We start from the raw sequence: 23,844 nt of genomic DNA on the forward strand, positions 1-23,844 counted from the left end.
CTTAAGTTAAATCGGCTTTCTGTCGACGCGCTGTTGTAACGCACCCTTCTGTCTCCGCGCTGTTGTCGCCGCGTTGATGACATCGCGGTTTTAGCGACGTGGTTTAGTTGGGCGCGGTTTTGTCGTTCGCCCTTTTCTCAGGTCACGGTGAGCTTTGCCCCCATACATTCGCTGTCAAGAGAATTGCTGCCGTTGTTACATTAACTACACGGTGTGGTTATTTGAATCTGCCTCCCCGCCGTTGACTTTGCTGGTCAGAAGTTCACCAAAGGGGATTGCGTGACCCCAGGACACTGCAACCATTGTAAATACGAGTCACTTGCCAAGCATCTGAATTTTGATCATGGGGACGCGGTAACAGTTGCAAGTGTAAAAATAACAGCGATAAGTCCCCTGTCCGTGCCGTTGTAACTTTGAACGGTCACTAAACCAACTTTTGGAAGTCGAGGACTACCTAAACTCGCCAGCCCATCGTTCCCATCGCTCACCTTTCTCATAAGTGATCTTGGTCTTGATATGCCTGTGCTCAGGGAGCAAGAGAGAGCATTGCTAAAACATGGCAACTCACCATGGAAGCCTCTGAAAAGTTGTCGAGCCTAGCTCTTTCAGCACACACGAGCCCGTCCCCTCTCCCCCTTCCAGTTCCTCTCCCTTCCCGGGCCTGATCTCCTTCCTCCTACAATAGGGCGCCATATTTCTCTTGCTCTCTCTCTCTCTCGCTCTCTCTCACTCTTTCTTTTCTGTATCTCTCGGAAATCAGCCTGGAGTTCAAAGCACTTTCACTGCCTTTTATGAGATAGAGTGTGATGTCATAGATGGGGGCAGGGCTAGTCAACTTTCATCCCACCTACCCACCTGTGCTGAAGGCGCTACGGTTGCAAACGGAAGTGGGGACTCTTCCATGGTGAGTAAAACCTTGTTTCTCAACTATGCCTTTCCGTGCAAGTGTAAAACAGATGCCGTTGTTTGGGGGGGGTGGGGGGTTGTTGCTCCTTAGAGGAGGGATTGACTTTGAATCCATAACGGTGGTGTGATTTCAGATTGCTGGGAATCTCAGCGTGGCCCTTGTTTTAGGTTTCAAAGCATTACTTTGGACTTGAAATAAGTATTAATTAATGCTGGTTAATAATCCAACAAGGCTCCGTGGCTAAGATGTTGAGCTTGTCGATCAGAAAGGTCGGCAGTTCGGTGGTTTGAATCCCTAGTGCCGTGTAATGGAGTGAGCTCCCATTACTTGTCCCAGCTTCTGCCAACCTAGCAGTTCGAAAGCATGTAAAAAATGCAAGTAGAAAAATAGGAACCAGCTTTGGTGGGAAGGGAATGGCGTTCCGTGCGCCTTCGGCGTTGAGTCATACCGGCGACATGACCATAGAGACATCTTCGGACAGCGCTGGCTCTTTGGCTTTGAAACGGAGATGAGCACCGCCCCCTAGAGTCAGGAACGGCTTGCACATATGTGCAAGGGGAACCTTTACCTTCAATAACCCAACATTTAAATAAATAATCTATATTTATGGCAGGAGGCTGTTTCCAAGCAGCAAACGTTTGTTGAAGAAACTTAAGGACATATAATATTAATAACTTAATATTGAAAGATGCAGGGCATTTTTTAAATTGTGGGTGTATTTTACTAATCTCCCATCCATATGTTACAGCGACTGCTGGCTTTAGCTATTCAGATAGGGTGGCTTCTGTTACTTCTGATGTCCCCAATTTGTTCTATAAATCAGATTTTGTAGGAGAAAAGCAGGCAGGCGGAGTTAAGTACATCATCAGTTTGGAGTCCGATTCCCTAACCACTACCCCAAACCGCCTATCTTAGTTACATTTAACCACTTTATATTTTTCTTTTTCTAGCAAACCGGACTGATTTCCAGTGCTTTTGCCCTTGCCTTCTTATTAGCCCTGCATAGCAAACAAAACTTATTTATCAGTATAATTATTTGTTATTGTTTCGGATGTTTATTCCCCCCCCCTTGAGGGACAGGGGTTAATTAATCATTTCACCTTTAAATCCCACTTATTCCTCCGAAGACTTTTCTGCATGCCTGGAGAACATCAAAGAGAAAAGGAAAGGAGTAATTCACTCTAGCCAAAAGGCACTTTAAGGAATTGCTTTCTGTGGGGAAACTGAGTCCCAAATACCCATCTCGAGTTAGTTGATCAACAGAGAAACAATGCAAATATTTTAAAACTGTCGCCGGGATGAATATCCTGTTCCAAGTGTAGAGTTTGTTTGTTTGTACAAATATACCTTCTTTTCTTCCTGTACTTTGAGAAAGTCTCAGACAATTAGATTTTAGTGCTCTCTTTTTCTCGAGCAATTAGCAACTTCATTGTAAGTGAGTCGCCTGCTTGCATTCAAAGGAGAATTAATACGCCGTCTTTTTTTTTCCCCCCTTACACACAAAACACTGGAAAACCCCAAGTCGCTTTAGTCTCGCTCGATCCTCTTTTTGTAAGGAGGAAAAGCTGTGAATTAAAAAAAAGAAAACTGGAGGTTAAAAGAAAATGGAACGGATTAGTTTCTAAAGGGAACACGGGAGGAGAAGTGGATAAGTCAAGGGCTTATTCCGTTTTTATTCCCTGTTCCTTTTTATTATTCCATTCACTTTGGGTGCCCATTGAGGCACACTTGCCTGTCAGAGCTGGGTCTTAGGAGTTGAGTGTGCAGCTTCATTCGAGACCTTGCTTGAAAAATGCGCCCCATTACTCAGAATAGCAAAGTTGCACCTTTGAACCTTGAAGGAATTGAAGACCAAACCGAGACATCCAGCATAAATAGGTGCTAATTAATGGGCAGGGACGAAGGGGAATGAAGTGACTTGAGGATCACAGATCAGGAGAAAACTCCCCCGCTCCATCCTTCCAAGAATGACCGTCGTCTCCCGTCAAGGTCATATGTGAAATAAAAGTGATGTCCCGTCACAGCAAGACCATTAATTTTAGATAATGAGAAAAGGTGTAAAGGCTGTAGGGGTTGAAGCATGATCCAGTTTGGCTGGTTTCATAATTGGGCAGGTTTGCTATCTTCATCAGCTTTCCACAGTCTGATCCCAGAACGTCGGTACATCTAGAAGTAATTCTACACAAACTCTATAGTTATCTGGACGAAACTCCATTGCAAGACTCGGGACGTGTACTATGATTCCCTGAAAATATGACAGTGTCTTTATTTTCTTCTGACCCCCGAAATAAGCACCTGGTCTTATTTTCAGGGAGGTCTTATTTTTGAGGTGCAGGAGGCGGTGAGCGTGGTCACCTCATGGCTGCTGTTATGTTGCAATATTTTCAGGGAGGGATTATTTTCGGGGGAGGGATGATTTTAGCGCATGCACTCAAAAGCCTGATTGGGCTTATTATTTGGGGAGGTTTTATTTTTGGGAAAACAGGGTACTGTTGTCTTAAAGCAGGGGTGTCCAAACTTGGGAACTTTAAGACTTGGGGACTTCAAGAATTCGTTTTCCCCTTGGCAGTGGTGGGATTCAGCCGGTTCGCACCTATTCGGGAGAACCGGTTGTAAACTTTCTAAGCAGTTCGGAGAACCGGTTGTTGGAAGAAATCTCCTTTTGTTCTTTCTCCACTTTGCAGGGCTAATCCTGTAAGGAAGGCAGGAAGGAAACATTCTAGTGTTGTTTCTCGCCTCATCTTTATTGCCCTGCTTACAGAAACTGCCTCTCCGGTTAACCCTTGTTACCATTGTAACAACTAAGGCGAAAGCGCCCATCGACCTGAGTGATGTTGAGTTGGCCATGCCCACCCAGGCACATGACCACCAAGCCACGCCAACCCAGCTGGTCATTAGGGCAGAAAACTGGTTGTTCAATTATTTGAATCTCACCACTGGGTGGTTGTTGTTGTTGTTTGGGGGGGGGGGGTGTTAGCCTTTCCTGAGTAACCGACAATCCCGGGATTGGCATATCCACAGATCAACCAAGCCAGACCCTGGTTAGCATCTGAAACCCGATAAAACCAGCCTGCTGCTGCCTGTCCTGTCAATCCTTCTCATCATGTCAGAATTAGAAATACGGAGGTGGTTATTTGCGTGTGCTTTGAATTACACAATGCACAAATCTGGTGCCTGTTTTCCAGACACATCTGCTGTCCCTCCTGCTTTTGTGCAGCTCTCCATGAAACAAGACATCCATATAATTCCCTTATGTTCACTCCCGTTACCTTTACACCGGGATTTAGAAAGTGCTTTACAGGCCAATTCTGGGATAAACATCCAAGACTGGAATAATTTGGAAAAAAGTCTCTATTGAGGGGACGCCCCATCAGGCAAGCAAGAGTCCTTCAGCCTTTGTGGACTTTCTACGTGGTTAACAAAGGGCTTTGAACATAAGTTTTCCCTTTGGGGGTTACCTGTTGACTGCCTTTATATATACTAATTGAGCCTCAGTGGTGCAGTGGTGACAATGCGGTACTGCAGGCTACTTCTGCTGACTGCCGGCTGATTGCAATTTGGCAGTTCAAATCTCACCGGCTCAAGGTTGACTCAGCCTTCCATCCTTACGAAGTGGGTAAAATGAGGACCCAGATTGTCGGGGGCAAGAGGCTGGCTCTGTAAACCGCTTAGAGAGGGCTGTAAAAGCACTGCGAAGTGGTATATAAGTCTAAGTGCTATTGCTATTCTTAACTTTTTTCAGCCGTTTGGTCTAGTGATTAAGGCACCAGGCTAGAAACGGTGAGTTCTAGTTCCACCTTAGGGATGAAAGTTAGCTGGAAGCCTTTGGGCTAATTGCCAGGAGACAGTGAGTTGTAGCCCTGCCTTAGGCACAAAAAGCTAGCTAAGTAACTTTGGGGCAATTGCCAGGAGAGCGTGAGTTCTAGTTTTGCTTAGCCATGAAAGCTGGCTGGGTGAATCTGAGTCAGTCACAGTGAGTTCCAGTCCCATCTTAGGCATGAAAACAAGCTGGTGCCTTTAAGCCAATCACTAGGAAATGGTGAGTTCTAATCTGCCTGAGGTAAAAAAAAGCAGCAAGTGACTTTGGGCCAGTCACTGGGAGATGGTGAGTTCTAGTCCCACTTTAGGCATGAAAGCAGGCTGGTGACTTTGAGCCAGTCCCTCTCGTTCAGTCCAACCCATCTTGCAGGGTTATTAATTGTGGGGAAAATAGGAAAAGCAAGGAGTATTAGTAAGTTTGCTGACTTGAATTATATATATATATATATGTATATATGAATATATATATATATATATATATATATATATATATATATATATGTATATATGTATATATGTATATATGTATATATGTATATATGTATATATGTATATATGTATATATGTATATATGTATATATGTATATATGTATATATGTATATATGTATATATGTATATATGTATATATGTATATATGAATATATATATATATATATATATATATATATATATATATATATATATATATATATATATATATATATATATATATATATATATATATGATTCATATATATAATGAAAGTTAGCTGGAAGCCTTTGGGCTAATTATATATTATTATTCATTATATATTATATATATATTTATATATTATGAATTATATATATATATATATATATATATATATAATTCATAATATATAAATATATATAAAAACAGGAAAGAGGGAGGGAGGAACAACAGTGTGAGTCCATCACCAGCCCAATTCTCTTCACACAACCATACACATGCACATGTGGAAAGAAGGAAGGAAGGAAGGAAGGAAGGAAGGAAGGAAGGAAGGAAGGAAGGAAGGAAGGAAGGAGAAAGAAAGAAAAGGGAGGGAGGGAGGGAAGAGAAAAGAAAGAGAAAGGAAAGAAAGGGAGGAAGGAAGGAAAGAAAAAGGAAGAAAGAAAAGAGGAGGGGAGGAAAGAAAAAGAAAGAGGGTGGCATGAAAAAAGGAAGGAAGGAAGCAGGAAAGAAAGGAGGCAGGAAGGAAAGAAAGAAGGAAGAAAGCAGGAAGGAAAAAGAAAGAGGGAGGAAGGAAAGAGAGAAAGAAAGAGGGAGGGAGGAAAGAAAGAGAAAGGAAAGAGGGAGAGATGAAAAGAAGAAAGAGAAAGGAAAGAAAGGGGGAGGAAGGAAGGAAAGAGGAAGGAAGAAAAAATAGGAGGGGAGGAAAGAAAGAGAGAAAGAGGGTGGCGTGAAAAAAGAAGGAAGGAAGGAAGCAGGAAAGAAAGAAGGAGGCAGGAAGGAAAGAAGGAAGGAAGGAACCAGGAAAGAAAGAAAGAAGGAAAGAAAGAAAGAAAGGGGGGGAGGGAAGAAAGGAAAGAAAAGAAAACGATGGGTTGACTCCATGTCTTCTTATCTCTCAGCATTTCAAAATTCTATCAACCTGCATTTCTGTCAACAGGATTTTTAAGGTTCAAAAGTAAAATAATGTTAGCATCTGTTGTTATTGTTCATATCTTTGGGACTCTGCTTTCTTTTCTTTTGAAATATCATTAACTGCCTAGAGTGCTCACTAGAGGAGAAAGGCAGGGCATTAAATAAAAACACAATGAAATGTGTGACTCCTCTCTGCAGATGGAGTTGGAAGTAAGTGTCTCTTAATTCACTGGGGCTCCTTTGCACACAAATGGGGGTTCAAATACATCTTCCTTACAGAAAATTGAACAACGAACTCCCAAACTCTGCAAATAGACGTTGCAGCAGGCGCTTTCTGCTCCTTCCCATTTGACTCTCTGACAGCAGCCGTACAAAACTTACAGAGGTTCTGTTTTACCGGGAAGGTTTGAGTAAACTTGTTTATTTGCTGTCTGCAATCGTGTTTATTCAAATGTAAGCTGACAGAATCCATTGAGGCTTATTCCCAGATAAAGCACCTGTCCTTTTTTTTCCCCTTTTAAAGGACAAACAGAGTGATGCGGTGGCTCAGTGGCTAAGATGCTGAGCTTGTCGATCAGAAAGCTCGTTCGAATCCCTAGTGCTGTGTAACGGAGTGAGCTCCCGTAACTTGTCCCAGCTTCTGACAACCTAGCAGTTCGAAAGCACGTAAAAAATGCAAGTAGAAAAATAGGATCCACCTTTGGTGGGAAGGGAACAGCGTTCCATGCGCCTTTGGCATTGAGTCAGGCCGGCCACATGACCACGGAGACGTCTTCGGACAGCGCTGGCTCTTCGGCTTTGAAACGGAGATGAGCACCGCCCCCTAGAGTCGGGAACAACTAGCACGTATGTGCAACGGGAGCCTTTACCTTTTTAAAGGAGAACAATACAAACAGAACTGAGAGCCGAGGTGGCGCAGTGGGTAGAGTGCAGTACTGCAGGCCACTCCAGCTGACTGTTATCTGCAGTTCAGCGGTTCTAATCTCACTGGCTCAGGGTTGACTCAGCCTTCCATCCTTCCGAGGTGGGTAAAATGAGGACCCAGATTGTGGGGGCAATATGCTGACTCTGTAAACTGCTTAGAGAGGGCTGAAAGCCCTATGAAGCGGTATATAAGTCTAACTGCTATTGCTATTGCTAGAATTAAGACAGCACTGATTGCATTTCTAATTTTGTAGCAACCTCTGGCAAAAATTCTTCCTCCTCGATTTACAATTTATAAACAGAACGTCGTAGAAAAAAACCAGATTTGTAATCCAGGCGCTCGGTTGCATACCTCAAAACGTTATTAAAAGTTTCTGGTTTAAACCAAATTCCTGAGGTTTTGGGGCCCAAAAGGAATCATCATTGGATCTAACACGTAGGAAGGGAAGAAATTTGTTAAGGTGGTTAATTTCCCATGATCGAGTTGTCGTTCTCTTAATTGGCTGTAAAAAAAAAAAGAGGTCAGATCTTCCAGTATCTGGAGGAAAACAAATTGTCCATCGATAAAATGGATTTAAATGACTATGTCCAAGAAAAGTCCCTAAAGCTGATAGAAACCGTGTGAAACAAAAGGGAAAAAAAAAGGCACAACTCTACTATTGATTGTGGCTGCATGTAGCATCACTGCTCACACTTTGAGGCATCGGCTTTGGTCTATTTTGATTCGATGCCGCATCTTGATTGGATAATAAATCCTCTCCAGGCAAACAAGGGTATCATGAAACAATCTTTGTTTTGCCAGTAAAAGATCCATGCATATACAGACACTTCCTTCTTGTGGCCTGCCGGCAGAGCTGGCGGCAGACTCAGACAGTGAGGAGGTTGGGGAGGAACCTGGGCCAGTCCTGGAGTCTGGGGAAGGCTCGGAGGACGGCTCTGTGTCGGAGGCAGAGAGGGGGCCAGAGCCGTCCAACAGTTATCAGCTGACGTCAAAGACTGAGATCAGTGGGGCAGAAGAACAGCTGGAGCCTGTTCCCAATGTCCGCATGCCCAGAGCTGCCGGGAGAAGGGAACAACTAAGGAACAAGGGCTGACTCAGGAGTAAAGCCACAGGTGGACGGTGAATGGCCCCTCCCAGAGGGAATAAAAGAGGAGCGAAAGGGGAGGGGAGTTTACAGGAGACAATTAGTTCCATTCATTAGGGTGAAGATCTGTTCCTGACTTCTTGCCTGCTACAGAGTGGCATTTGTGTGGCCGATATCTGCAAAATTTGACAAGGTGCCTCAGCACACAAACCAATTAAGCGAACTAATTGTCTTCTGCGAACTCCCCTCCCCTTTCGCTCCTCTTTTATTTCCTCTGGGAGGGGCCATTCACCGTCCACCTGTGGCCTTACTCCCAAGTTGACCCCTGTTCTTTAGCTGTTCCCTTTGTCTGGCAACTCTGCGCATGCGCCCACTGGGAACAGGCTCCAGCTGTTCATCTGCCCCACTGATGTCTGACTCCGAAGGCAGCTGATAACTGGCATATGGCATACGGCCCTGGCCCCCTCTCTGCCCTCATCAGAGCCTTCCCCAAACTCCAGGACTGGCCCAGGTTCCTCCCCAACCTCCTCACTGTCCGAATCTGCTGCCAGCTCTGCTGACCGGCGGCAGGCCACAACAATATCATCCTGGAAAATGGTTCTCCAGTCTCTTCTTAAAAACCTCCAGCAATGAAGCACCCACAACTTCTGGCGGTCAGCTGTTCCATGGGTTGATTGTTCTCACTTTTCAGGAAATTCCTCCTTAATTCTAGGTTGTTTCCCTCCTTGATTAGTCCCCATCCGTTGCTTCTCGTCCTGCCTTCTGGTGCTTTGGAGAACAGCTTGACTCCCTCTTCTTTGGGGCAGGACCATAAATATTGGAAGACTGCTATCATGTCCCCCCCCTTCCCCCAGTCCTTCTTTGAATTAAAGTAGACGTACCCGTTTTATTTTCTTTAGGAAAATAAATCAAGAAATTACTTATTTAGCAATCAACAAGGGGAGCTTTCACATTATTGATATCGGGCCATATTGTTATGCATTAAGGAGGCAGTGGGGTCTACTTAATGTGAAAGAAAGAAAGAAAAAGAAAGAAAGAAAGAAAAAGAAAGAAAGGAAAGAAGGAAAGAAAGAAAGAAAGAAAGAAAGAAAGAAAGAAAGAAAGAAAGAAAGAAAGAAAGAAAGAAAGAAAGAAAGAGGAAATTGAGGTCAGGAGCAAAACAGAGAGCGGGCATTTCTCAAGGAAGCAAAAGGAAGAGACCAGCCTTAGTAAACCTTATTGCACTAACTACATGTAGTCTCCAACCTATGACCACAGTTGAGTCCAAAATTTCTGTTGCTAAGTGAGACCGTTGTTACTTGAGTTTTGCCCCATTTTACGTCCTTCCGTGACTCGGTATCAGCCCTGAAGCTGTTAAGTGAAGCAGGGCAGTCGTTACGTTAGCAACTAGCTTCCCCATTGACTTTGCTTGTCAGAAGGTCGCAAAAAGGATCCCGTCACCCCGCGACACTGCGACGGTCATAAATGTGAGACAGTTGTCAATATACAATATACAATAGCAGAGTTGGAAGGGACCTTGGAGGTCTTCTAGTCCAACCCCCTGCCTAGGCAGGAAACCCTATACCGTTTCAGACAAATAGCTATCCAACATCTTAAAAACTTCCAGTGTTGGGGCATTCACAGCTTCTGGAGGCAACTCCTGTTCCACTGATTAATTGTTCTCACTGTCAGGAAATTTCTCCTGAGTTCTAAGTTGCTTCTCTCCTTGATTAGTTTCCACCCATTGCTTCTTGTCCTGCCTTCAGGTACCTTGGACAATAGCGTGACTCCCTCTTTGTGGCAACCCTTGAGATATTGGAAGACTGCTATCATGTCTCCCCTAATCCTTCTTTTCATTCAACTAGGCATACCCAGTTCCTGCAACCCTTCTTCATATGTTTTAGTCTCAAGTCCCCTAATCCTCTTTCTTGCTCTTCTCTGCACTCAAGTGTCTGAATTTTCATCAGGTGGCCATGGGTATGCTGCTATGGTTGTTAAAGTGTCAAAAAATGGTCCTAGGTCACTCATTTCAGTGATGTCGTAACTTCCAATAGTCCTTAAACGAACTGCTGTAAGTTGAGGATTACCTGTATTTTGAACATAAGAAGCATATGAATTTTTCCCCTTGTTTTCAGATCTTGTTAATCCACTTTTCTGCCTTATATGCTGAAATAAAGGCAAAACGGTCTCTGCCTTGCTCACATCTTCCTTTAGCTCTGTCCCTTGTCAAGGAGATGTCAAAACTCTTGCACAAAATTGTCCACGCAATTGTCGTGTGAGAATGTTAACTCCCCACCCCCCTTGCTTATTTACCTCTTTCGCTTGTCTCTGCTTGTGAGCCTCTCCCGCGATGCGTGGGATAATGTTAAAATGTCAAAAGAGAATCGATCTAGAATGGAATAAAAATCCTGATAAACCCAGGATGGCAAACGGCAGGGGGCATGCCGAGCCCCCTCGGCAGGCACTCCAGCCGTTGCCCCAGCCCAGGCCACTGTGCGTGCGCACTCACCTCCCGCCGGCCAGCTGGTCTCTGCAGTGCATGCGCGGGGGTGGTGCCTTCCCCGATCTTCGCAGTTTCCCCCCTTCCCCAGTGCACCCTAGATTTCTCCTGCATTTCTGCTGCCCGTGTCTTCCCCGATCTCCACAGGTTCCACCCTCTGCAAGGTGCTTCTCCATGGCAGGAATGGAGGAGAAAGCTAGGGGGCGCTGGTGAGTGAAACGACAAAGATTGGGGAAGGCACAGCAGGGACGGATGCAGATGGAAGCTAGTATGCGCTGGCGGGAGAAACTGGAGATTGCGAGCCCCCCACCCCCCAATGCGCCCCGTCCATGTGTGCCCCGTTTTGGGCCTGAAACACCTCCTGCACCAACCTGGAAGACAAAATGGGGGCAGGGCACATGCGCAGGGAAGGTGCGCACATGGACGGGGCACATGGACGGGGCACCCGCATTGCAATTTGTGGATTGGGGCACGCTCGAGTGCATTCGCACGCATGCGCTTTGGGCACTCGGCCCCAAAAAGGTTAACCATCACCGGCGCTAACCTGTTCGTTGAAATCTGGAGGGATGAAAAATAGGTCATTCGTGGCCCAAATTAGGTGCAGCTCGATTTGAAAAACCCCTTACAGTTAGTTGGTGCAGGAGGAAACTATTAGGTTTTATTTTTGTTGGCTGGGAGAGCTTTTAAAAGCTCCGGCGGCCTCTACGCTTATGTTTTTTTTAAAAAATTAAATAAAGACACGGATCATTACTCAAATGAGAAAGGGGACCATTGTTATATTATTGGGAAAAGTTCACTGCAAATGAGAAGAGGAAATTGAAACGAAGAAGAAGCAAATGGGATTTTGCACAGGAAAACTATCTGTGCATCCCTTCCCAGCTCAAAATGAACCCAAACATCCAAGCCCCCCCCATTCTCTCCCCCCCCAACCCAATGAGTGCATGGGAACTGACTCATACAGGTGCGCTTCAACTTAGGATCACAACTGAGCCCAAAATTGATGTTGCTGAGTGAGACATTTTTTTAAGTGAGACAGCTGTTAAGGGAGTTTTGCCCCCATGTCTTGCCACTGTTGTTAAGTGAATCCCGGCAGTTAGTTAAGTTAGTCCCGCGGATGTTGAATGAATCTGGCTTACCACCTTTGTCTGAAGGTCGTAAAAAGGGATCACATGTTGGAGGAGGAGGAGGAGGAGGAGGAGGAGGAGGAAGAGGAGGAAAGGAGAAGGGAGGGAGAAAAGAAGAAGAGGAGGAGGGGAAGGAAGGGGAGGTGAAGAAGAAGAGGAGGGGCGGGGGGAGGAGCAGGAGAGGGAGAAGAAGAGAAAGGGAGGGAGGAGAAGGGGAAGGGGAGAAGGGGGAAGAGGAGGAGGAGAAGAAGAGGAGGGGAGGGGGAAAGAGGAGGAGGGGAGGAAGAAAAGAGAAGGGGAGGGGTAAGAGGAGGGGAGGAGGAAAAGAGGAGGAGGGGAGGGAGGGGGAGGAGGAGAAGAGCAGTTGGAGGAGAAGAGGAGAAGGACAGTAAGGGGGGGGAGGAGGAGAGGGGGAAAAGAGAAGGGGAGAGGTAAGAGGAGGGGAGGGAGGGGGAGGGGTGGAGAAGGAGGAGGAGGGGAGGGGGAAAAGAGGAGGAGGGGAGGGGGAAGGGGCGGAGAAGGAGGAGGATGAGCGAGGGAGAAGGGGAGGAGTAAGAGGAGGGGAGGAGGAAAAGAGGAGGGGAGGGAGGGGGAGGAGGAGAAGAGCAGTTGGAGGAGAAGAGGAGAAGGAGAGGAAGGGGAAGAAGAGGAGGAGGAGAGGGAGGGGAGAAGAAGAAGAGCAGGAGGAAGAGGAGAAGGAAAGGAAGGGGAAGAGGAGGAGGAGAGGAAGGGGAAGGAAAAGGAGAGGGAGGGGGAGAAGAAGAGGAGAAAGGGGAGGAAATGATGATGATGATGATGATGATGATGATGATGATGATGATGATGATGATGATGATGATGATGATGATGATGATTTTCCAGAAATGCAAAACTAACTCCCGGCCATAGTTTCAGTCTCTCATGATCTGTAGTTTGCTGTGGTTGTGCCTGAGGAACAGGTCCCCACTGATGAGATCCATTTGTAGTAAATTTTATACCCAGGGCTGAAGTAGAGACTTTCCACTGTGGTTAATTCTTATTTTTACCACTGCAAGTCTATATTATTCTGTCAAACACTCTACAACTGCATTTTTCCCCTTTGAGGGGTGGAAAAAACCGAGGGCTAAATAAGGAACTTTTCTCACCCTCGTGTTTTATGTGAGATGTTGATATGTCTACAAATCTTATTTAAAGTGAATATAATTAGAATTATCTGTTAAAAGCAAGTTATTATATACTGCTGACTGAGGTGGAACAATCTCTTATTTCTTCCTCAAAGTCTTGTTCTTTAGATAACTCACAAACTGAAATTTTAAGGCATGTTTAATTATCTTTTATGATTGCATTTTGCCTAGTTTTTTTTTCCCCCTCCAGTTATCATAAATTAAATATCTCCTTATATTAAAAGGGAATCCCTTGCATACAAAATGAGATGCGATTCCATTTTTAAATTTTATTGTTTAAAAATTGCATTGGCTGAGGCAATTAAATCATCCCGTCCAAGAAATGAATGTTTTTTTTTTGCGTGCAAATCTTATATACATATTGTCCTGTGCTCTTTTTATTTATTTATATCTCCCCCCACCCCACGCTGCAGATAGAATAGCTGAGAAATTTCGAGGCATTAATATCTCATTTCAAAGGGGAAAATATTTCTAGTGAAACAGCTGTCTGTAGCTTTTGATATGTTTGTTATCTGTTATGAGGAGAAAAATAGCATTGGTAGATTGCATTAAAATTCAGAATTGGTTAAATACACAATTAATTTCGCCTCGGAGTCCCAATAGTTTTCTCCCTAATAATTGAAAAAATGCAAATGAGAGTAACTTAAGCTGTGGGTTTGACCAGTTATATTACCCTGCAATCTATCTTAATGAATTAAATGTGCATTATGTCCAGATAAGTAAATTATTTTAAATGTGATTAAGTGGATTTTAAAAAAAAAATGAATTCAAAGCTTTTGTGTTCACGGATCTAAACAGTTAAGGATAGTGCTTGACTTGCAATAATTTCTTTAGTCACCGTTCTAGTTTAGTGACCACTTACGACCATGTTTCACACTTACGACCATTGCAACCTCTCCGTGCTTCCGGTCATAGGTTGAGGTCTCCCTGTATTTTATTATGTTATTTTGATGAAAGGAACGGTATTTTTCCAATATATTGTATTTGTATGTTGTCTGAAGTAGAGGGTCAAGCAATCTAAATATATAATGAGAATGCAGTGGGATGGATATCTTGAAAAGATATAGTTCTTTAGTGCTGCGATTCCTGAAATGAGTGTCTGAATGTAGAAAAACAGCCCAGAAAAATAAATTTTGGATTTGGATCTTTCTCTGTGATACATCAAGAAGTGTTTTATTATTCAATTCATTCATTGTATTTATATTTCGCTTGCTTCCAAAAGTCTCTTGATCCCCTTTTTCAATAGACCTGTGAGATAGGTGGAGCTGTAAGAAAATGATCATATGATCAATATTCTCATATCACAACATAAGAATGCCCCAACACTAGAAGTTTTTAAGAAGATGTTGGATGAAGGGTGAAGACTCTACGGCAAGGGGTTTTCCAGTTGTCTCCACAATTGATAGGGCTTTCGGTTAGGACAGGTAGAGGAAAAAGTATGCCGTGCTAGGAGGAGACTCTGTGGTAGGGGAACTGAACTTCCGGTCAGCTCCAGAATTGAACAGGGGGCTTCTAGTTAGGACTTTTGTGGCTCCCGGTGTTTTCTTTTCCGTGGGAAACGGGTCCAAATGGCTCTTTGGGCGTTTAAATTTGCCGACCCCTGAACTAACCTCATCAATCAACCCACCACACCTGTCTATCTTAGGTCCGTGGAAGGACCCGATGTGTGGGGGGAAATGCCCAATCCAGTCTGAACATCTGACGGTGCAACCAACCATAACGTTCCACTGCGAAGCTAATTGACAGACGAGGCTTGCAATAAGATTACATCATAGTTATAAGTAGCACCAAAGAGTATGGAAAAAACTCCCTTTGAGAATCCCATGCTCGCGGCAGGAATCCAGATTAAAGCACCCTCAGCAGATGGCTGCTCAGCCTTGGCGTGAACATATCCTGTGAAGGAGATGTAATTGTTTGGATGTCAAGCTGTGCTGATGACTAGGATGTTTCCCCAAATCTTCAAAGGACGGCGCCTGTCTGAAATTCAAGAGCATTGTTTCATGTTCGGCATTCTGCTCTTAATATGGACCTCCTTGTTTTCATGTAAGGAAAAGGCAAAGGTTCCTCTCGTACATACGTGCTAGTCGTTCCCAACTCTAAGGGGCGGTGCTCATCTCCGTTTCAAAGCCGAAGAGCCAGCGCTGTCCGAAGACGTCTCCGTGGTCATGTGGCCAGCATGACTCAATGCCGGAGGGGCACGGAGCGCTGTTCCCTTCCCACCAAAGGTGGTTCCTATTTTTCTACTTGCATTTTTACTTGCTTGGCAGAAGCTGGGACAAGTCACGGGAGCTCCCTCCGTTATGCAGCGCTGGGGATTTGAACCGCCAAACTGCCGACCTTTCTGATCGACAAGCTCAGCGTCTTAGCTACTGAACCACCATGTCCCTTTCTAGTAGTGGTATGCAAATCCTTCCAATTAACGGTATATGTCCTTTGGGATATGCAGGAATACTTCTTCTCAAAGTGTGACGTTTTCTAAGTTCATGGAATTCCTTGGGGGAAGCTCGTCCCAGCTGTCTCCGTTTACAGAACTCTCCTTTCAAAGGATTGAAAAAAAACATTTTCTTTATTTCTTTAATGGTATCCCGCTTTTATTATCTCTACAAATAACTCAAGGCAGAAAACGCATCCAATAGAGTTTCCTCTGCCTATTATTCCCACAACGACAATCCTGGGAGAGGAATGCCATCGATAGCATTTACTTGGACTTCAGTAAGGCATTGGATAAGGTAGACCATAACCTACTACTAGATAAAGTAGAAGAATGTGGCCAACCAACCACACTCAACGTGTAGTCCTCAATGGAACTGCATCTTCATGGAGGGAAGTAAGGAGTGGAGTACCCCAAGGCTCTGTTTTGGGCCCAGGACTCTTCAACATCTTCAGCAATGATTTGGATGAGGGAATAAATAGGGAACTCATCAAATTTGCAGATGACACCAAGCTGGCAGGAATAGTAACAAAGATGATTGGTAAGGCCACACTTGGAAAACGGCATTCAGTTTTGGTCTCCACGATGTAGAAAAGATGTAGAGACTCTAGAAAGAGTGCAGAGAAGAGCAACAAAGAGGATTAGGGGACTGGGGGATAAAACATATGAAGAACAGTTGCAGGAACTGGGTATGTCTAGTTTAATGAAAAGAAGAGCTAGGGGGAGACATGATAGCAGAGTTCCAATATCTCAGGGGTTGCCACAAAGAAGAGGGAGTCAAACTATTCTCCAAGGCACCCGAGGGTAGAACAAGAAGCAATGGGTGGAAACTAATCAAGGAGAGAAGCAACTTAGAACTGAGGAAAAATTTCCTGACAGTTAGAACAATTAATCAGTGGAACAGAAGTTGCCTCCAGAAGTTGTGAATGCCCCAACACTGGAAGTCTTTAAGAAGATGTTGGATAGCCATTTGTCTGGAACGGTATAGGGTTTCCTGCCTAGGCAGGGGGTTGGACTAGTAGACCTCCAAGAACCCTTCCAACTCTGCTATTGTATTGTATTGTATTGTATTGTATTGTATTGTATTGTATTGTATTGTATTGTGCTGAAGGAGAAGGACTGCCTCAAACTCACCAGGCTGGCTTTTATTGCTAAGGCAGGACTAGAACTCACCATCGCCTGGTGATTGGCGCAAAGTCACCCAGATGGCTTTTGTGCCTAAGGTGGAACTAAAACTCACCATCTCCTGGTGATTGGTTCAAAGTCACCTACATGGTCTCCATGCCTAAGGTGAGACTACAACTCACCATCTCCTGATTTATAGGCCATCACCGTAACCATCTATAGCAGTATTGGCAAACCTTTTCGGCACCGAGTGCTGAAACGGGAGTGTGTGGGAACCGGAAGAGCAGTTCCCCATATGTCTATAACGCGCACCAGGAAGCTGAGCTTCCAGTCACCTGGTCTTCTGGTTTCTGGTGCATGAAGACCAGCTGTCCAGCACGCATGCGTGTGCTGGAAACCGGAAGAGCAACGTGCGACGGCTGTCGTGCCCGGAGAGATGGGTCTGCATGCCACTTCTGGCACATGTGCCATGGGTTCTCCATCACTGAGCTACAGTCTTTGTACAGTGTGTAAACTCAGCCCGACTCCTAGAAATTACTAGAAAGCCCTTCTGCTCCAGCAGAAAGAAAATGTATCTTGGCATCTTACAAGATTTCACAGTGTTCACCTTTTGGAAGTCAAGGTGATGACTCCTGGGTGAAGGATCTGGGTGAGGAACGCTTGTTATTAAAATGAGGAACTTTATATATAAAATGATAACTTTATATAACTTTAAATAATGTTAGTAATGTTTAAACTTTCGTCATTTAGTTGATATTTGCTGATTTTATCAACATCAAGGTGTGCTTTGTCAGTTTCAGCCCTAGGTATCAGACAATGGATCACAGTTCTGTCAGAGGAGGAGGAGGGGGTTGGACTTGATGGCCTCCAAGGTCCCTTTCCACTCTATGACTGTTACTGAGTTGGGATGTTATTACTGTTAGGCTGACTGTAAGGTGTATATTAGACTCGGTTCTTTCTTTCCCCCGCCCCCAAGTGAAAAAAGATGGAAGATAAATGCCTTTTTTTTTTTTTTGGTGGGAAGAGCAAAAGTGACCTTGAATTTGGAGATTAAAAATTAATTACCAGTTGAAAAATACATGCCAATGAATTGTTTTTAACAAAGTAGCTGAGGTTTTCATAATGCTCAGCATTCTATGTGAATAAGATAGCTCAGGGGCTTAGTTTGCTTGTGACAGTAAAGCAATATAGAGGTGTTTTTTTTTTTTTTAAAGAAAATGTTAATATAGTTTAGGAATACCACATTGCACTGTTCTTGACTGTACACCAAATCAAAACCATTTCTGAAGGCCGCTGGGTAAATCTCTGATTGTTCTACAAAGATCTAGGACTGTGGGTGCGAAATTTATGGCACATGTGCTTCGGTTGGCACACAGAGTCCTCTCCCAATGTCCTAAGTCGCTTTTTTCAGTGCGGTTGTAACTTTGAACAGTCACTAAACGAATTCTAAGTTGAGAACTATTCGTATTTAATAAGAGTATTTAACTCTTTCCCACGCTAATCTGTAACAATATTCATGACTGGGAGAGACATGGTAACAAGTCAGCCAATGAATAGGCATAGCAACTAAGTCAGCCAATGGGAACTTAAACAGATCTGAGTCTGTGCTGAGAAGAGAAACTGAAACTAGTCTTTCTGTTCTGAACTATGAAATGAGACTAACTGTTCTCTCCTGCTTGTTTTCTGCTTGTAACTTCTACCACGTTGAAAGAATCTTCTATTTGCATTCAACATTTATTCATCTATTACTATGTATATAAAGAAGTTAAAAAATCCAGCTGAATCAGTTATCTGTGTGCCCAATCAATTATGGCACATGTGCTACAGTTGGCACACAGAGTCCTCTCTGCGGGCACATGAGCCATTGCTCCAGCTCAGCTCCACCGTGCATGTGCCTCCCGCCGGCAGCTGATTTTCGGGCTCTGTCGCACATGCGCGGGTGGTGGGTGCATGCAGAGACACACTCACATGTGCGGGGGCCATCCCCCCCCCAGCCTATTTTTGCTCCCAGGAGGCTGCCTACTAATTTCAACTAAACTTGGTACACAGATGAGGGTAAGACACCACTAAAACCTCTCGGGGTGTGCATTCTGTTAAGATACAGCCTGTTGTGCCTTAAAATGCTTCTACTGTACTGCCACAAAATGATATCTACTGTGCAGCGCAGTGGAGTTGCCATGGTAACGGCTTCACACTACTCCACAAGGGGCTCTCTCTGGTAAGGGGGGGGGAATCCAACATTAGAAATTGCGGCCCCATTCATGGAAGGAGAGTTGGGATAAATAAATATCCAGGAAATGCTGGGTTATCAGCTATTGTAATATAAAACCTGTCTTCCCACTCCTGTTATATTGGCTTTGATTTCTCCCTTTCTGGATAATTTTTGCTATTTTTTTAAAAAAAATATAGCAATAGCACTTGGAGTTATATACCGCTTCACAGTACTTTAAAGCCCTCTCTAAGCGAGTTACAGAGTAAATATATCGCCTCCAACAATCCAGGTCCTCATTTTACCGACCTCAAAAGCATGGAAGGGTGAGTCCACCTTGAGACAGTGAGGATCGAACTCCTGGCGGTGGGCAGAGTCAGCCTGCAATGCCGCGTTTTAACCACTGCACTTCTACAGCTCATCAAATTGTAGTATAGTTAGTCCTCAATGTATATCCACAATTGAACCTAAAATGTATGTTGCTAAGTGAAAAAAATTGTTAATGGAATTTTGCCCCATTTTACTACTTTTGCCACCGTTGCTAAGTGCATCACCATATTAAGTTAGTAGCACGGTTTTTAAGGGAATCTGGATTCTCTCTTGACTTTGCTTGTCAGACGATTGCAAAAAATGATTTTTAGATGATTTTTTTTTACTGTTGTTTTGATCTGCTTTTCCTTTTTCCTTTCTTCTTTTTTTTAAGCGTAGCAAAGTATTGAAGTGGGCAAGAGACGATGGATGGATGATTTCTCTTTTTGTTGTTGTTCTGATTTGCTTTCACTTCTCTCTCTCTCTCTCTCTCTCTCTCTCTCTCTCTCTCTCTCTCTCTCTTTTAGGTAGGTGACGTGATTAGAAATCAGATAAGAAAGAAAGAAAAATGTTGTTTAATTTAGGGTGATGATTAAAAGCTAGAATAAGTGAAAGAAATAAGAGAAGGGAGAATATTAGTGTATACATTTTTATGTAACAAAATGAAAGTAATAACAAGAGAAAACATGTAATGCTTGAGACTGCGACCTAATATAAATGTGCATTATTATTAGAAATACATAAGTTGATTGAATGTAATAATTATGATTAACTTTATTAGTTTTATTTGTATTAGAATGTATGACACCCAGGTGCCACACTGTTCACGCATTAATTTGAGATATTTATAAATAATAAAAATAAAAATAAATAAAAAAAGGTCACAAAAGCGGATCATATGACACACACACACCCGGAACACCGCAACCATCATAAATATGAGTCATTTGCTTAACGTCCAAACTTTGATCATGCAAGCACGGGGATGCTGCAGCCGTCGTAAGTGTGAAAAAATGTCCTAAGTCCCTTTTTTTCAATCCGGGTGTAACTTTGAACAGTCACTAAACGAATTCTAAGTTGAGAACTATGCGTGTTTAATAGTATTTAATAAGAGTATTTAACTCTTTCCCACGCTAATCGGTAACAATATTCATGACTGGGAGAGACATGGTAACAAGGTCAGCCAATGAATAGGCATAGCAACTAAGTCAGCCAATGGGAGCTCAAACAGATCTGAGTCTGTGCTGAGAAGAGAAACTGAAACTAGTCTTTCTGTTCTGAACTATGAAATGAGACTAACTGTTCTCTCCTGCTTGTGTTCTGCTTGTAACTTCTACCACGTTGAAAGAATCTTCTATTTGTATTCGACATTTATTCATCTGTTACTATGTATATAAAGAAGTTAAAGAATCCAGCTGAATCAATTATCCGTGTGCACTTTCTGGATTTGATTTTTCTGCAACAAACTCTGACATAATCCGCCCATCTTTTCTGCTCTTTTCTTCCAGCTGGACAGCGCCACCTCCCTCATCCAAGCCGCTAAAAACCTGATGAACGCCGTGGTGCTTACCGTCAAAGCCTCCTACGTGGCTTCAACCAAATATCAGAAAGTCTACGGCACCGCCGCCGTCAACTCGCCGGTGGTCTCTTGGAAAATGAAAGCTCCGGAAAAGAAACCGCTAGTCAAGAGGGAAAAGCCGGAGGAATATCAGACCAGGGTGCGAAGAGGCTCCCAAAAGAAACACATTTCGCCCGTACAGGCTCTCAGCGAATTCAAAGCGATGGATTCCTTCTAAGGCTTCACCACGAGGGTTTTTTTTCTATTGCCTTCCATGTTTTTGTATGCGTACTTGCCAACTTGTATGTGTCTGGCATAGGGAGGAGGGGGTGTTTGGGGCAAAACCAGGATAATAAAGCAGTGTCAATTTGCATGCGACCGAGACTCGATTAAGCCATCATGCAATATTCCTTCCCCCCCCCCCCAAAAAAAAAGACATACGGCGTTTCTTATGTCGACTAGCGGCCTATCTCACCGGTCTCTTTCCTAAAGTAGAAAAAAAAAACAGGACAAAAAAGGCTTTATCATACTTTATTTATTTTTTAAAGAAGGCTTTTTTTTTTTAGGAAAAAAAAATTGCATTGTAAGACCGTGATAGGGAAGGAGAGTTCAGGATGGCAAGTGTGAGTTTCTTTGGTGCTCTCCGAGCGTACTTTTCTTGCAGACGTTTCATTATCAATCTAGGTAACATCATCCGTGCTAGATGGAGTACGGTTTGCTCTCTATTTATAGACAAGTGGTTTGCCCTGTGAATGTTCGCCTGGGTGCTTTCTTGATCGAGCTGTTATTTAAGGTTAGCTTCTTCGTTTGAATTGGAAGGAAGTGTTCTGACCCAGGCGTCCTTAAAAAGCGTGAAGCGGAGTCTTGGTCCGGGCAAAGCCCCTTTTATTTACATGACTGTGAATTCCTTTCATTCACAGTCAACGAAGCTTGGCAAACAGTCTTTCAAAGGAATATTTATCAACACAAACCTTATCTCGTTTGGTGAGCTGCCAAATAATTAGTTTCCAAACACAGGGCAAGGCAAAACTTGGCACAGAGTCTCTTCAAGTCACAAACAGAACTTTCCAGTCTTGAAACGACCAAAGGAACGGATTGTTTCCTGCAAAAGCCCACTCCCCCTTTGCTCCTCTTTTGTTTCCTGTGGGAGGGGCCAATCACCTCCAAGGTGTGGCTTTACTCCCAAGTCGACCCTGCTTCCTTAGTTGTTCTTGTCTTCTGGCAGCTCTGTGCATGCCCACACTGGGAACAGGCTCCAGCTGTTCCTCTGCCTCACTGCTGTCTAACTCCCTCTCTGCCTCCAACTCAGAGCCCTCATCTGAGCTTTCCTCAGCCCCCAGGATTGGCCCATGTTCCTCCCCAAACTCCTCACTGTCCGACTCTGCCGCCAGCTCTGCTGGCCGGCGGCGAGCCACAACAGGAAGTACCACCAAGGCCACACCCACCAACTCCGATAGGGCAAACTGCTTACCTATAAACAGAGAGCAAACCCCAAGACTGATGATGTTACTTAGTTGGGTCACAAAACGCCTGCAGGAAAACAACCGAGCTCCGAGAGCACCCAGAGGACCCCACAGCTCTACCCCCCGAGCATCAAATATTCTCTTCTATAGGGCAGGAAGAGCTTGCCCATGCCTGGCATGTGGAGGTTGGCAGGAACATTTGCAGATGGGAAATCTTTAAAGTGCAGTGGGGAGGGGGTGTCCATAACAGCTTGTGTTGCTTTTGTAAACTAGCCAATGTGCTTGACTGTGTGGCCTGAATAATGAGACGATTTAATTTTGAGCCCTCTTCATTACGGTATGTGAATTTTTAACCAAGACGGTGATTAAAAAAACCCGAAACAAAACATGGAATGAATGCTTCCTTTTAACTCACTCCCCCCCTCCTTTTTTTCTTTCTAATAGTATTACGACGACAAATCCTCTGTTAATTTGAGCCATTGCCTTCTCCATTTCCCCCCCCCGCCCCTCTCTTTCAATCAAACTTATTTTCTTTTTCAGACTTGAGTTTCTTCTGGTGAAGTATGAAGCACAACATGGTGGTTGACATTGCCTTTTGTATTATTATTATAATTATAACGATTAATATTATTAGACATAGAGCCGGTGGTAGAATGTGTAAAAGACATGGGACATGTCAGAATTTAGAAACAAATATGTAGGTGTAGCTTTGGATTACAGCAAGATATCCAATAGACCATCATAACCGCTAACTCAATAAACTTATTTAACCTTGGAGTTCTCTGTATGCCTCATTTGTTCAACATAAACATTGACTCCCTCGTCCTCCAGACATTGGCGGAAAGCAAACTTAGATTGGGGCACTTGTTGGCAGAACATTTTCACCCACGTACGAGTTCCAGTCTTCTCCCGTTTTGTACAGGTAGTACTCAATTTACAACCATTCACTTAGGGACTGTTTGAAGTTGCAATGATACTGGGGGAAGGGGAAGGGACTTTGGCAGGGGTGAAATGCTACAGGTTCGGACCGGTTCACCCGAACCGGTAGTAAAAAGAATTGCTACCAGTATTTCCGACAATCAGCTGGTTGACGATCAGCTGTGATGCACAATTTATATTAGCTAGAATCGTCGGATTCCCTGTTCTCTAGCTAATCTAAATCGCGTGGCACAGCAGATCCCCCCCCCACCGCTGTTCTACTTTGCAGAGTCAGAAGGCTTCAAAATGTTCCATTTTTGGCGCTGCGCGGGCGCGCCTCACACATGCAAAGTGCGCGCTCGGTAGCAAAGTCAGCGAACCTGTAGCAGACTTCAGAGGGTTACACCGCTGGACTTCGGACTGTTTTTCACAATTACGACTGTCGCAGCATCCTCATACTCACAGGGTCAAAATTCAGACCGAGTCATGCTTGTGATGGGTTGCAGTGTACCGGGGTCGTGTGATCACCTAGACCCGTGATGAGTTATGAGTTATGAGTTATGAAAGTTTATTTATATGCCATCCTTTTCCCTGGGGGGACACAGGGTGGCTTACAACTCAAGAGGGAGGGGGGAAACAAACATTTAACACGTAAAACAATACATAATTAAAAGCACAACATTCATACCATTCGGGTGGGTTACAGTCTTTAGCCCCAGGCCTGACGGGATAGCCAGATTTTAA

The 23,844-nt window shown here is 44.0% G+C and overlaps 1 protein-coding gene across 2 annotated transcripts in view; it reads left to right on the top strand.

The window, feature by feature from the left end:
* Window positions 1-22,959, top strand: part of CTNNA2 (catenin alpha 2) — a 499,669-nt gene extending 476,710 nt beyond the window's left edge. Inside the window, exons 18-19 of one of the 2 annotated variants that reach the window (XM_087723953.1) lie at window positions 761-904; window positions 20,670-22,959. In XM_087723953.1, the coding sequence (XP_087580079.1) occupies window positions 761-904; window positions 20,670-20,957 (432 nt within the window). In that variant the 3' untranslated portion in view covers window positions 20,958-22,959. The remainder of the gene's footprint in view (window positions 1-760; window positions 905-20,669) is intronic. The other variant, XM_087723954.1, reaches the window with a different exon arrangement.
* Window positions 22,960-23,844: the final 885 nt, after the last annotated feature.

Source organism: Thamnophis sirtalis, unplaced genomic scaffold (genome assembly GCF_051295495.1).
Source record: "Thamnophis sirtalis isolate CommonGarterSnake01/CBP01778 unplaced genomic scaffold, rThaSir2_p1.2 scaffold_10, whole genome shotgun sequence".
NCBI classification, from domain to species: Eukaryota; Metazoa; Chordata; class Lepidosauria; order Squamata; family Natricidae; genus Thamnophis; species Thamnophis sirtalis.